Below are 14,867 nucleotides of genomic sequence, written 5' to 3' on the forward strand. Positions count from 1 at the left end.
CCCCCAACATTGGGAACATGTTTCCTGCCTCTAATGTGTCCAATCCCCTAATTATCTTATATGTTTCAATAAGATCCCCCCTCATCCTTCTAAATTCCAGTGTATACAAGCCTAATTGCTGCAGCCTTTCAACATACGACAGTCCCGCCATTCCGGGAATCAACCTAGTGAACCTACGCTGCACGCCCTCAATAGCAAGAATATCCTTCCTCAAATTTGGAGACCAAAACTGCACACAGTACTCCAGGTGCGGTCTCACCAGGGCCCGGTACAACTGTAGAAGGACCTCTCTGCTCCTATACTCAACTCCTCTTGTTACGAAGGCCAACATTCCATTGGCTTTCTTCACTGCCTGCTGTACCTGCATGCTTCCTTTCAGTGACTGATGCACTAGGACACCCAGATCTCGTTGAACATCCCCTGTTCCTAACTTGACACCATTCAGATAATAATCTGCCTTTCTATTCTTACTTCCAAAGTGAATAACCTCACACTTATCTACATTAAACTGCATCTGCCATGTATCCGCCCACTCACACAACCTGTCCAAGTCACCCTGCAGCCTTATTGCATCTTCCTCACAATTCACACTACCCCCCAGCTTAGTATCATCTGCAAATTTGCTAATGGTACTTTTAATCCCTTCATCTAAGTCATTAATGAAGAAGTGACTGTGAGAGTAGAGCAACTGGGTGTGGGCAGTGCGGCTCTCAGCGGGCCTCACTGACTCACCGAGTGAGGGAGAAAGTCTGCCCGGCACCACCCTGTCTACGATTACTGCCTCTCATGATGCTATATACTTTTATCAGGTCTCCCCTCAATCTCTGGCGTTCCAGAGAAACAATCCAAGTCCATCCAAACTCTCCGTGTAGATAATACCCTCAAATCTAGGCTGCATTCTGGTAAAACCTCTTCTGCATCCTCTCCAAAACGACCACAATCTTCCTATGATGAGGCATTGAGAACTTCACACGATATTCAAAATACGGGCTAATTAAAATACGGGCTAACCTAGGAGGGGGTATGGATGAGGGGGAGGATAAAGGAGGGGGAGGATAAAGGAGGGGGCGCGTGGTATGGAAATCACATGGAAATGTCCCGTTCCCATCTGCCAGAAGATACCTCAAGCACTACAGCAAATCCATTCCTATCCATTCTGCCTATCACCCAAATGCTCCTTTGTATGTACAGGGTATCTGTAAGTCGGTCATTCATAACCCAGGGTGGTCTTGTATTCCCCAAGATGCTCCAATCCAAGAGATAATAATCAGGTGGTATGTAAAGCAGGCTATCTAGTCTATTTCTGAGTTTTCATCCAGCAATAAAGGTGACTTTTGTTTTCTTCCCCGTAGCTTATCATCCTGACTTTTAAGCATATGGTATTTAAATATTTTAAATCTGTAACAGCTCTCAATGGTTGTTTGGTTGATTTATTATGTTTATTATTTACAATCGTTTTCTTAATGTGAACATTAAAACAAAAATACAGATGTTAGAAATCTGAAAGAAAAAGTGTAAATGCTGAAAATATTCAGGCGGCATCTCGAAGATGTTGATGTTGTCTGACCTCAGTGTTTCCAACATTCTCTGTTTATATTTTACATTAGTGTAAATTCAGAGTTTGAACATTGTATACCCACAGGCTAAATAATTTTGCCGTATGATAAACTCTTTCGTCCTTTAAAGAGGTCATGAACTATTAAATGGTAACTTGAAATTAACATCTATGTAAGTGAAGCTTTCTTTTACTGGAGATGAAATGCATTGACTATTCAGTATTTTTTTTTACAGTGGGAGCAAATAGTGCATCCACCAATCGTAGGACTTCCTCTGCCTGTTGGTGTGGACTTCATCCCCATGGTTCCACATGTGCACAGTTCTTCCCGGAGACCATCAAGTAAAAGCTGGGTGGATAAAAGAAAGCCTCATTGCAAAGTAAGACTTGATTTTGTATAAATGTATTCTGTTATGCACTGCAAGGGGCGGCATGGTGGCGCAGCGGTAGAGTTGCTGCCTCGCAGTGCCAGAGACCCGGGTTTGATCCTGACTAAGGGTGCTGTCTGTACGACGTTTGTATGTTCTCCCCGTGACCGTGTGCGTTGTCTCCAATATCTTCGGTTTCCTCCCACACTCCCAAGCCGTACAGGTTTGTTGGTTAATTGGCTTGGTATAAGTGTAAATTGGCACTCGTGTGTGTAGGATAGCGTCGTTAATGTGCGGGGATCGCTGGTCGGTGTGGATTCGGTGAGATAGTTTCTGTATCTCGAAACTAAATAATGCCAACCTCATGACATTCTGTTCCTTCTATCCCTGAAATGAAAAGTTATGGAAGATTGCACCTATTTTATATTTGACAGAGGGATGAAAAAGCTTGCAAGTCTGAAATGTAAGGGTTGACCCTTTTCTGAAAGGGATGGATCAAAATCACAACCACAAGAGGATGTGTGGCAATTCCTTTTGTATTTATGTCTGGAAAGAGACTTTAAAGGAATTATAGAAATGCAAGCTTTTGTTTTCATTGACAGCAGTAAATGTGATGTGGGATATTCCCAATTTTTGGCAATTGTACAGCAGCAATTAATTAGTAATGGGCCATTACAATACTGATATATTTGTATATTATTTCCCATTATAATCATATTTGGTAAATCAAAATTATTTCCTTCAAGTCATCCGTTGATTCAATTTTTTGCACTTTTCAACTCGTTGTGTAATATTGCTTAATTTGAAGTATTGAATAATTCATATATTGAATATTAAATTCCTCCATACGTGTGATTTACAACTACAATTAACAATTATGTAGCTGTTCAATTTAGTAAAACATGCCAGAGTATCATATAGATTGTCTAATTAAATGTGTCACATCGTTATCAAACACCATTTGACACCAAGTCGTTGGTACAATCAGAGTAATGGCCAAAAGGATAGTGAAGAACACAGGTTTAAAGGGATAAAGAGAAAGAAGCAGAGATGATTGGGGAGGAGCCTGGGGCATGCTATCTGAAGGGATGCCTGGCCATCATGGGGCAAAAAAAGCAGGGGTGGAGAAGCTACCAGAATTGGAGTAATATAGACATCTGAGAAGGCTGTAATGTTGCAAATGGGAACAATAGACAATAGATGCAGGAGGAGGCCATTCGGCCCTTCGAGCCAGCACCACCATTCAATGTGATCATGGCTGATCATTCTCAATCAGTACCCCGTTCCTGCCTTCTCCCCATACCCCCTGACTCCACTATCCTTAAGAGCTCTATCGAGCTCTATCGAGCTCTCTCTTGAATGCATTCAGAGAATTGGCCTCCACTGCCTTCTGAGGCAGAGAATTCCACAGATTCACAACTCTGTGACTGAAAAAGTTTTTCCTCATCTCAGTTCTAAACGGCCTACCCATTATTCTTAAACTGTGGCCCCTTGTTCTGGATTCCCCCAACATTGGGAACATGTTTCCTGCCTCTAACGTGTCCAACCCCTTAATAATCTTATACGTTTCGATAAGATCCCCTCTCATCCTTCTAAATTCCAGTGTATACAAGCCTAGTCGCTCCAGTCTTTCAACATATGCCAGTCCCGCCATTCCAGGAATTAACCTAGTAAACCTACGCTGCACGCACTCAATAGCAAGAATATCCTTCCTCAAATTTGGAGACCAAAACTGCACACAGTACTCCAGGTGCGGTCTCACTAGGGCCCTGTACAACTGCAGAAGGACCTCTTTGCTCCTATACTCAACTCCTCTTGATATGAAGGCCAACATTCCATTGGCTTTCTTCACTGCCTGCTGTACCTGCATGCTTCCTTTCAGTGACTGATGCACTAGGACACCCAGATCTCGTTGTACGTCCTTTTCCTAACTTGACACCATTCAGATAATACTCTGCCTTCCTATTCTTACCACCAAAGTGGATAACCTCACACTTATCCACATTAAACTGCATCTGCCATACATCCGCCCACTCACACAACCTGTCCAAGTCATCCTGCAACCTCATATCATCTTCCTCACAGTTCACACGGCCACCCAGCTTTGTATCATCTGCAAATTTGCTAATGGTACTTTTAATCCCTTCATCCAAGTCATTAATGTATATTGTAAATAGCTGCGGTCCCAGCAGCAAGCCTTGCGGTACCCCACTAGTTACTGCCTGCCATTCTGAAAGGGACTCACTCTTTGCTTTCTGTCTGTCAACCAATTTTCTATCCATATCAGTACCCTACCTCCAATACCATGTGCTCTAATTTTGCCCACTAATCTCCTATGTGGAACCTTGTCGAAGGCTTTCTGAAAGTCAAGGTACACCACATCTACCGGCTCTCCCCTGTCAATTTTCCTAGTTACATTCTCAAAGAATTCCAGAAGATTAGTCAAGCATGATTTCCCTTTCGTAAATCCATGCTGACTCGGAACGATCCTGTTACTACTATCCAAATGGTCCGCAATTTCGTCTTTTATAATTGACTCCAGCATCTTTCCCACCACTGATGTCAGGCTAACTGGCCTGAGGAGAAACAAGGTCAAGGCCTAAAAATGAGGATTACAATTTTCACCTGGAGCCAGGGAGCTGGAATCGTACATGATAGCGTTGATATGGTTTATTATTGTCAGGTATACTGAGATACAGTGGAAAAAATTGATTTGAGTGCTGTCTGGGTAAATTATCCACACTTAGTTTCAATCAAATCAAAATGTACATGAGCACAACAGGCGATGTAACAAAGAAAGCAAGCAGAGTGCATAATCTAGTGTTACAGCTACATAGAAACTGCAGGTACAAATAAAGCACAAAGCACGCAAGAAGGTTGATCAGGAATGCAAGAGTCTGATAACAATGGGGAAGAAGCTGTCCTCGAATCTGGTGGTGTGTGCTTTCAATCTTTTGCATCTTCTGCCCAAGATCTGATGTAGTACCTGGAGCACAATAGGAGATAGAATGATTATCTCAACTTTATGGAAGATAGTAAGCCAGCCATCACTGTGCATGAATTAAAAAGTCTATGTTAGCAAAGACAAATATGGGGCATTTTACAGCAGATGAACTGTGACAGAAGAAGGTCTAATGGTGGTAAACACAGGGATATTTATTTACAACAGCCTGACCGCGGGAGAAGACGGCAGGGGAAGAGAACAGACATTCTGGCCTTCCATCACAGTGAGGAAGGGACTGGAGGAGACTCACTGTGATGGATGTTTCTTTTTTTTGTTTTGTGTTGGTTTGTGATTGTGTGTGTAATTGCTTATTTCATTGCTCTTATTGGTGGACTGTGGGTGACGAAATCTCGTCCAAAAGGCTTGTTTTATTTTGGATGACAATAAAGGTAATTTTGATTCTGATTCTGACATGTAGCCTAAAACACACCAGTTCAGCTTGAAGCATTTGTCAGGGAGCGGGTTAATGATAAGGATGCATAAATTGGAGATTTGGCGTTGAACATTGCACGTTGCAGTAGTTTATTTAGTCATTATCTGTGTGTATTTGAAAAAAAAAATCAAGAAAACTAAACAGGACCTTTTTGAAAATGTTAAATTTAGTTGACCACGCGGCTTTAATCAAAAAGTGATTTGGGTGAGAATGAATAATTAAAATATTTTTCAATCAAAAGAGCAAATCAATTCAGGAATAATTTAATTAATATGAAGTAATTTTTTGCCTGTCACAGAAACCAAAATAAACCTGCCTACTTATGGTTAATGTTGGCTCAATTATATCCAGCAAAGTTCACCACTAAATGGACTTAAGTACAAATAAAACATAATTGTAAGAATCAAGGATTCAGTGTTAGATTCTGCTGTTTTAAGATTTTGTATAAAACTTTCAATAAAACATTAATGTATTCTATGTTTATATCTTTGAACTTGCTTTAACTTTTTTATTTTAAGGAATAATTAACATTATGACTGACAATAATTCCAGTGATTATTGTTAAAATGTCTCTTATGTCGCACACAGGTTTATTTAAATAATGCGATCGCTGTGGAATCGAACTGGGGAAAGCCAGAGGATATGAAATTTTTCCATGGATATAAAAAGCCCATTTTAAAAACAAATCAAGTAGCTGTGGCACTCTCGGCAGTAACCAAACCTACATCATCGCCAGGCTCCAGACCCATTCTCTTGGTGACACCTCAATCCATCACTGGTAAGATGCTTAATTATTATAACCAAATGAAAAGCCAATTGACAATTTTCATGCCATTTTATTCCTCTTTATTTTTCGATACAAGATGGACCTTTTAACGTGGAATTCAAGAGCATAAATTCTGCAATGTTACCATGCATTTTCTACCTTCATTTTTTGAATTGGAAGTGTAATAGCATAATTTGAATTGTCCTTGCTGAACAGCACTATTATGTTCCATCACCAAATGTGCAGAAGAATTTTCCATGGCATCTGGCCTCCATTTGTCCTTTATAACTTGAACTAATGTGCTGTTGAACTCTTTATTCACCTTTCGGTATCTGGGTGTTGTTGGCACCACCAGTCAAATTTAAGCTCATTTTAAATTGCTCTTGAACAGAGTGGCTTGTAAATCTATTTTGGAGGGTGTTTAAGAGTCAAATACATGGGAGTGTATCTTGATTCACAATAAGGTCATACTGGGTAAAGATGGAAGATTTCCTCTCCTGAAGTATAACAGTGAACCTGACATGTTTAGCTCCAACCATGAGTATCATTTTTGGTTTGCTTCATTCATCAATTCCACCAAATATCTCCTCTTGTATGTTTCTTATACTCATTTTGAAAGCTAACAGTCCCAACATCAGGCGATTCCATATGAAATTTGCCCCTTGAGCATCAATCTCACAACAGTCCTGAAAACCTGAAAGTCTACTTGTATTTTGGTGACTGTAGCCATGATTAGTGTCAAACCTGGGGATTTGAACAAATCTTTTTTTTTTCCTGTGTAATCCATCTCTCTCTTATTATCTATATATAAAGCATGGGGGGTGAAGGAGCATCCAAAACACATATTGATTTCTCCTTTGCATGCAATTCATTTCTCTGGCTGAGCAGCATCCACTCCAACAATACTGAGGTTGACATAAAAATATAACACAAGAACTCAGAGGACGGCCAGGCTGTGTGGCTTCTCAATCCTTCTCTTCTAGTTGCTAAGATCGGATCTTACCCGATCTTATCGTGGAATTCCAATGGCCTGCCTGTTTCCCATAACTCCCCCGCAGTACAAAGGTTTGTTCATCTCTGTCTTGAATATGTTTAATCACTCGGCCTCCATGGTCCCCTGGCATAGAGAATCTCTATAATTCTTGACCTTCTGAAGACAAAAAATCCTCTTCACTCTCTTTCTCATGGACCCAACCTCCTCAATCTATTCTCATGGGAAGATCCCTTAATTCCAGGAATCAGCCTACTGAATCTTTTAAAGGCTAAGATTCCATGTGCCTTTCCCATTTCTTATGCTCACGTGAACCTTCTGTGCTTCATTTATGGGGACTGCTTGGCACGGCAGCATTCTGAAGCCCCCTCTCGATTTAAGCAATATTCTGATTCCCTATTCTTTCAACCAATGGTTAAAATTCACATTTCCACATATACCGTTTCTGCCAATGTTTTACCAATCCATTTCTAGTTGTTACTAGACCAAGTGGACCCGTTGGGCCCAAACCTCTCCTGCATTGGTGCAGCACCCTCTCCTCCCCCATTCCCCCCTCCCCTCTCCCCCCACTCCCCCTCCCTTCTCCCTCCCTCTCTCCCCCTCCTTCCCCCTCCCTCCCCCTCCCTCCCCCTCCCTCCCCCTCCCCCTCCCTCCCCCTCCCTCCCCCTCCCTCCCCCCTCCCCTTCCCTCTCCCTTCCCTCCCTCCCCTCCCTCCCTCCCTCCCTCCCTCCCTCCCTCCCTCCCTCCCTCCCTCCCTCCCTCCCTCCCTCCCTCCCTCCCTCCCTCCCTCCCTCCCTCCCTCCCTCCCTCCTTCCCTCCTTCCCTCCTTCCCCCCTTATCTTCCCCCCTCCCTCCCTCCCTCCCTAGGATAGATTTAAACTTAAAAATGTGAATAACTAAAAATATAAGACCAATTTCAATAAAACTACAATTTTTACCATTAAAGTGACGACGGTGAGTAAGGTGGGCCTAAAATTGTGGCGCTATCATGACCCGTTTTGGCTGAAGTTCAGTCACAAACAAGATAACAAACGAGAGTTTTAGTCATCATCATCATCATATATCATCATATATATACAGCCGGAAACAGGCCTTTTCGGCCCTCCAAGTCCGTGCCGCCCAGCGATCCCCGTACATTAACACTATCCTACACCCACTAGGGACAATTTTTACATTAACCCAGCCAATTAACCTACATACCTGTACGTCTTTGGAGTGTGGGAGGAAACCGAAGATCACGGAGAAAACCCACGCAGGTCACGGGGAGAACGTACAAACTCCTTACAGTGCAGCACCCGTAGTCAGGATCGAACCTGAGTCTCCGGCGCTGCATTCGCTGTAAAGCAGCAACTCTACCGCTGCGCTACCGTGCCGCCCATATATAGATAGTCTGTAAATTGAATTGGAAATTAAGCATTTTTGAAAAAGGCCTTTTGCAGATGATGCAGTGTTGATTCCTACTTCGGGTCGAGGCCCCATCCATTGAACCTTGCATTTCCTGTTGCAATTCATCCTTTTGCTGGTGTAACTTGCCTGTTGGATGTTGTGAACATGATCTCATTAATACATGTGATGCTCACTTCTGACTTATCTGTAGGCTGGATCAAAGAATGGGAGCCTATGTGCTTTATTTTTCATCAAAGGAGTTGTGAGGAGAGGTTGGGCAGACTAAGGTTGTTTAGCTGTAAAGGAGAGGTTGAACAAACTTGGATTATTTTCTGTTGTGGTTGAGGGAAGACCTGATAGAAGTATGTACAATTGGTGAGAGGCAGAGATAGGGTAGACTGTCAGAACATTTCGCTCAAGGTAGAAATGTCACAACTGTAATTAGAGGGCGTCATTTTAAGGTGAGCCAGCGAAGTGTAAAGGATATGTGAAGGGCAAGCTTTGTATGCAGAGAGAGCGGGTTTATGGAATGCACTGCCAAGGTTGGTGACGGAGGCAGGGAAGAAAGGGCAGGGCCGTCTTAACGCATGGGCCTGATGGGCACTTGCCCGGGGGCCCACGAGCATAGGGGCCCCATGCTGATCTGTGTATATTAAGTGACTTGCAATAAATAAATACTACTTTAAAAATGTAGGTTCAATAAGTGCTTTTTTTGCAACATTTTCGGTCCCTAAGTACTTCTCACAGCGATCTGAAAGTGCTTTTCGCAACAATGTAGCACCCTAAGTCCATCGCTAAGTGCTTTTCGGTAAGTGCTTTTCGCCGGCACGACGGGGGGGCTGGTAGGGAAAGGGGGGTGGGGGAGAGTAACGGTAGGGGCCCCAGTACACTTCTTTGCCCGGGGGCCCATAATGCTGTAAAAACGGCCCTGAGAAAGGGGTATTTTGGAGGCTTTTAATTAGGCACATGGATGTGCAGGAAATGAATAGAGGGGCATGAATCACATTCATGCAGAGGAGATGGGTTTAACTTGGCATTGTGTTCAACATGGACATTGGGGACCACAGGGCTAGTTTCCGTGCTGTAAATTACTGTTCTATGTTCCAAAGATAGACACAAAGTGCTGGAGTAAGTGGGTCAGGCAGCATCACGGGAGAAAATGAATGGGTGACCTTTCGGGCTGGGACCCTTCTTCAGACTGCAGCACTTTGTGTCTGTCTTCGGTATATACCAACATCTGCAGTTCCTTTCTACACATATACTGTTTTATGTTCATTTGTGGATTACATCATGCAGAAACCCAAGAACCATGTGCGAATTAAGGGGTCCATGTTAAGACTAATTTTATATTCACCGACTCCCCACATTGGTTTACACGGCACGGTGGTGCAGCGGTAGAGTAGCTGCCTTACATAGCCAGAGACCCGGGTTCGATCCTGACTATGGGGTGCTTGTCTGCACGGAGTTTGTATCTTCTCCCTGTGACCTGCGTGAGTTTTAATAGACAATAGACAATAGACAATAGGTGCAGGAGTAGGCCATTCAGCCCTTCGAGCCAGCACCGCCATTCAATGCGATCATGGCTGATCACTATCAATCAGTACCCCGTTCCTGCCTTCTCCCCATACCCCCTCACTCCGCTATCCTTAAGAGCTCTATCCAGCTCTCTCTTGAAAGCATCCAACGAACTGGCCTCCACTGCCTTCTGAGGCAGAGAATTCCACACCTTCACCACCCTCTGACTGAAAAAGTTCTTCCTCATCTCCGTTCTAAATGGCCTACCCCTTATTCTCAAACTGCGGCCCCTTGTTCTGGACTCCCCCAACATTGGGAACATGTTATCTGCCTCTCCGAGATCTTCGGTTTCCACCCGCACTCCAAAGACGTACAGGTTTGTAGGTTAGCTGGCTTGGTAAATGTAAAATTGTCCCTAAATGTAAAATTGTAGGGTGATGTTAATGTGCACGGATTGATGGTTGGTGTGGACTCGGTGGGCTGAAGGGCCTCTTTCCATGCTGTATCTCTAAACTACATTCTGTCCTCTTGCTGAGCGGTGGCCCAGACAGAAGTCGCAGCACTTGCCTGTGTTTATAATCATGATCATTGTTGTGGCAGGAGGATTGATCATGACACAAGCTTGATCAGATCACCACACAGATTGGGATGTCCCATTAGCTAACACACCAGCACTTATCCCTTTCCCTGTGCCTTGGTGTCTGGTCTATCCCAGTTGCAATCTCCTCCCATCCCTGCTTTTCCTATGGAGAATGCTTTAGCAACAGTGATCTTTTTCCCAACAGTCAGTATATAAAGGAGATGGGAGCTGTGCGCTTGACCGCTACTTCCATCTGTAACATGTAGAACAGTTTCTAACACTTTAAGTTGAAGAAAATCACTCCAATTTAGCAATAAATTTCCTGGGTGACATTAAAACACAACCTTCTTTTAACATACTCTATATATCAGAGAATTTTAATTTCTAGGTTTTGGTGTCCTCTTAGCTTTTTTTGGCACCTATCTTTGTATTGGTACCGTTTAGGAGAAAGTGGCCAGAATGAGTAGCACCCAGTTCACCACCTGAAGAAGGCACTTGACCCGAAACGTTGCCCATTCCTTCTGTCCTGAGATACCGCCTGACCCGCTGAGTTGCTTCAGCATTTCGTGATACCGCCACCTGTAATGTTCACTCACCCCACAACAGATTGCCTAAGGCTGCACATGTAAAATGCATTGCAACAACATGTCAAACCTTCCTGAATTTGTGAAGTCTACATCTAACAAGGACAAGAGAGAGCATGCCACATGCAAACAACACCATTTACGGATTCCACACCAAATCACAAATCATCCTGATTTGGAAATAAATCACCACTTCTCATTGTTGTTGCGTTGATCCCTGGACCTCCAGACACAACGTTACTGTGGAAGGACTGCAGAGGTTCACTGTTCACCCTCAAAGTAATTTAGGGATGGCAGGAAAGGCTGGACATCCCTGTAGAGGCCACATCCACTCAAAATGGGAGGGAAATAAATCTTCCTGTCAGCGATGAACACATTTTAGTTTCTAAATGAAAGTCTATTTACCACTGATAATCACATCATTAGATTCACTTAGTGGTAAGGCTACTTTCTGGACCGCTTAGGCATATTAAAAGCAATAGATCATATCACATTTTTAAAATATTTTAATTTTCTCCTCGTCTGACAATTTTCTTCTGTATTCTCTTCGTAATAATTTATCTATGTATATTTTGCGCCCATAAAATTGCTACTTACAATTTGTGCAACAGTTTGCTCGCATCAAGGTCTGAAGCCTCTTGATATCCAGCTGAATGCTTTTAACTTAGAATGTCATGTCCTTTTATTCAAGAAATAGTCTGAAGATGGCCACAGAACATTTCCTCCCCATTAATAGCTATATTGGCTGTTATTTATGAGGTTATCTTTATGAAACTACTCTTTCAGTTTGATTATTGATCATGTTCCTTTTCAGATTACAGAGGTCAGGCTGATGAATCTGTAATTACCCTTTGTGGGTAATTACCCTTCCAGTCCATCAGAACTTTTGTTTTAGTGTTTATGACTCCCAAGGAATCTCTGAATTATAGCTGCTTATTTTTACTCTGAAGTATCCTGGTGATTTATCGGTTTTTAGTCTGTTTACAACAGGAATTCGAAGCTGCCATTTGTGATTCCTGCCTATTTTTATAAACCCTGACGCACAGAGAATATATATATTCTTTCTGTCTATGACTTAAATTTTTGCATCCGGTCTTTTTTTTTTCCAGATTAAAATGTTCAGATTAGATGGGGCTTGGAAGAGTTCTTTGTCTGTGAAGGACCATTACCTGAACATAAACAAGCTTGATTTATCTTTGCAGATGAAGGTAAAAGTACGAGGCTTGTCCCACTTAGGCGTTTTTTTAGGTGACTGCCGACGACTGTCATATTCGTAGCAGTTCGCCGAAAAATCGGCGACTGGACCCCCCCTACGACAATGTCTACGACAAGCTACAACCTAGTCGACGTCAAGCTACGGCAAGCTACCGACAACCAGCGACCCAGTCGTCGCGACTTAGGACGTCCACCTACGACTGCACCTACGACAACCTACGACCACACAGGCGTCAACCTACGACAACCTACGTGCGACAACCTACGACAAGCTACGACCGTGTCGGCGACAACTGAGGACAATTCACATCATTTTGGCCTCCGGTTTTGACCTGTCGCCGGTTGACGTAGGTAGTCGCCAATGGAATTCACCAAAGTCAGCACCGGCAACAACCTACGTCACCTGGCGACAACCTATGACAGCGCCCCCGTCAGGAGACGTCAAGCTACGCTCATTGGCGTCAAACCAACAGTCGCTGAAAATTTTTCAACATTTCAAAATCCAGCGCCGACCAGAAAAACGCTACGACTCTTTGGAGACGACTCACGACCGTATACGTGACACCCCGGCGACCGTGTGGCAACAGCCTAGTCACCTGTAGTTGCCGAAAAAATTGCCTAAGTGGGACAGGGGTTTAAGTCAGTGGCAGAATTGATTTTAGCATTCAAACTCCTTATTCATATGACTGTAGGTAAGCAATAACTGCAGGCAAAAATAGATTATCAAATGTAAAAAATCTTTGCAATACTAACAGCAGCAAAAGAGGGGTGCACAGAGATGTTATTGCCTTTTGACTATTATTTACTTTACTCTGCGATTCGATTGATTTATAGACTGATTGCTAATGTAATTCCACGTAATTTATCACAAAGCCTAGCCTTGGTCTGCCTAGCTGCCAAACAATATCCCTCTCACGAGTATCCACATTTACCTATCAAAGCATGGCAAATAATAGGTAGATACCCCTACCTCTTTTCCAGCGTTCTCTACCTCATTACAATCAGGTTGAAGAAGGGTCCTGACCTGAAATGTTACGTATTCATGTCCTTCAGAGATAAACTACCCGACCTGTGTAGGATGAAACTGCAGATGCTGGTTTAAACCGAAGATAGACACAAAATGCTGGAGTAACTCAGCGGCACAGGATAGAAGGAATGGGCGATGTTTCGGATCAAGACCCTTCTTGACCTGCTGAGTTACTCCAGCACGTGGTATGTTTTTTGTAAAACAACATCTGCATTCTCCTTGTAATTTATATTCCTCGTATACCTGAATATTTTGTCAGTATGAAATTATGTCCATCTCAGATTTAAAATGAACAATTGGACCTTTTTGTAGTTGTTTTTCACGTGCAAATTACAACAAAATAGGTTTTGCGCTCACTTGAAGTGTTTGTGTTCATTTCCCGTTGAAGTCAACCTTGCTTATCTGTCAAGTTCTGTGCGAGTCATGAATTGCCAATAAGTTTGTTGCCCATAAATTACTTTCCATCAGAGACTGGATCATAAGATTGGGACTTGTAACCTTTGTTTCGTAAATGCACAAGCAAAAAGAAGTAGATCATCGTGAATTGTGTGTGTTTTAAAGTGTCTGCCATCGGGACATCATTTTTACGTTTTGTAGACACCTTCCAGAGCTGCCAGGGAGAGATGTCTTCAGTAGCACTGATTCACTTTGCATGCGTCAGCACCTGGATGGTTATTAATTTTCCTTAAAGGGGGTCAGCAATTCTTTCAAAGCAATGATGACTCAATTTTCAAATGTTTGCTGTGGTTAGAATCCACCAAATAAACAATTGGCATGTTAACTATTTTATCACTATTCTCAAGTTCAGGCTAAATGGTTCTCTCAGGGTTTAACGTCAGAAGAATATAAAGGGGGGAGAGGGAGAGAGAAGAAAGGGGTTAATGTTGCAGATGGCTAACTTTGCTCTGTAACTGACCAATTCTGGTACAGAGAAAGAAAGCTACCTGCCCGGCGGGGGCTTCAATGTCGGGAGCCACGACCGCCCCAACGTGCGGCGTCTTCGCCCGCACCAGATCGCGGGGCTTGGGTCGGCCCGCCGCGGACCTTTCACTGTCCGGCGCGGCCTGGAACGTGGCAACTTCAACAGCTTGACCGCGGGAGAAGACGGCAGGGGAAGAGAAAAGACATTCTGGCCTTCCATCACAGTGAGGAGGTGACTGGAGGAGACTGACTGTGATGGATGTTACTTTTTTTTGTTTTGTGTTGGTTGTGAATGTGTGCGAAATTGTTTATTTTTATTGCTCTATTGCTGGACTGTAGGTGACCTTTCATTTCACTGCACATCTTGTATGTGTATGTGACAAATAAACTTGACTTGACTTGACTTGACTTGACCAATGTTGCTCTGGTCAAGAAGTTTTGTAGTAAGTGCAAGAAAAGGAAAATAAGAGCTTTGGCAACTTTGCCACTGTAATATTTCAGGCTTAGAGTCATAGAGCCCTT

General features: G+C 43.1%; 1 protein-coding gene across 4 annotated transcripts in view; it reads left to right on the forward strand.

Annotated features, from left to right (window-relative positions):
• Nucleotides 1-14,867, forward strand: part of tcerg1l (transcription elongation regulator 1 like) — a 563,581-nt gene that overhangs the window by 13,228 nt on the left and 535,486 nt on the right. For all 4 annotated transcript variants that reach the window (XM_078413654.1, XM_078413653.1, XM_078413652.1 and 1 more), the window contains exons 3-4: nucleotides 1,792-1,935; nucleotides 5,949-6,138. In XM_078413654.1, coding sequence (XP_078269780.1) covers nucleotides 1,792-1,935; nucleotides 5,949-6,138 — 334 coding nt within the window. The remainder of the gene's footprint in view (nucleotides 1-1,791; nucleotides 1,936-5,948; nucleotides 6,139-14,867) is intronic.

The sequence above is a fragment of the Rhinoraja longicauda genome, chromosome 16 (assembly GCF_053455715.1).
Source record: "Rhinoraja longicauda isolate Sanriku21f chromosome 16, sRhiLon1.1, whole genome shotgun sequence".
Taxonomy (NCBI): Eukaryota; Metazoa; Chordata; class Chondrichthyes; order Rajiformes; family Arhynchobatidae; genus Rhinoraja; species Rhinoraja longicauda.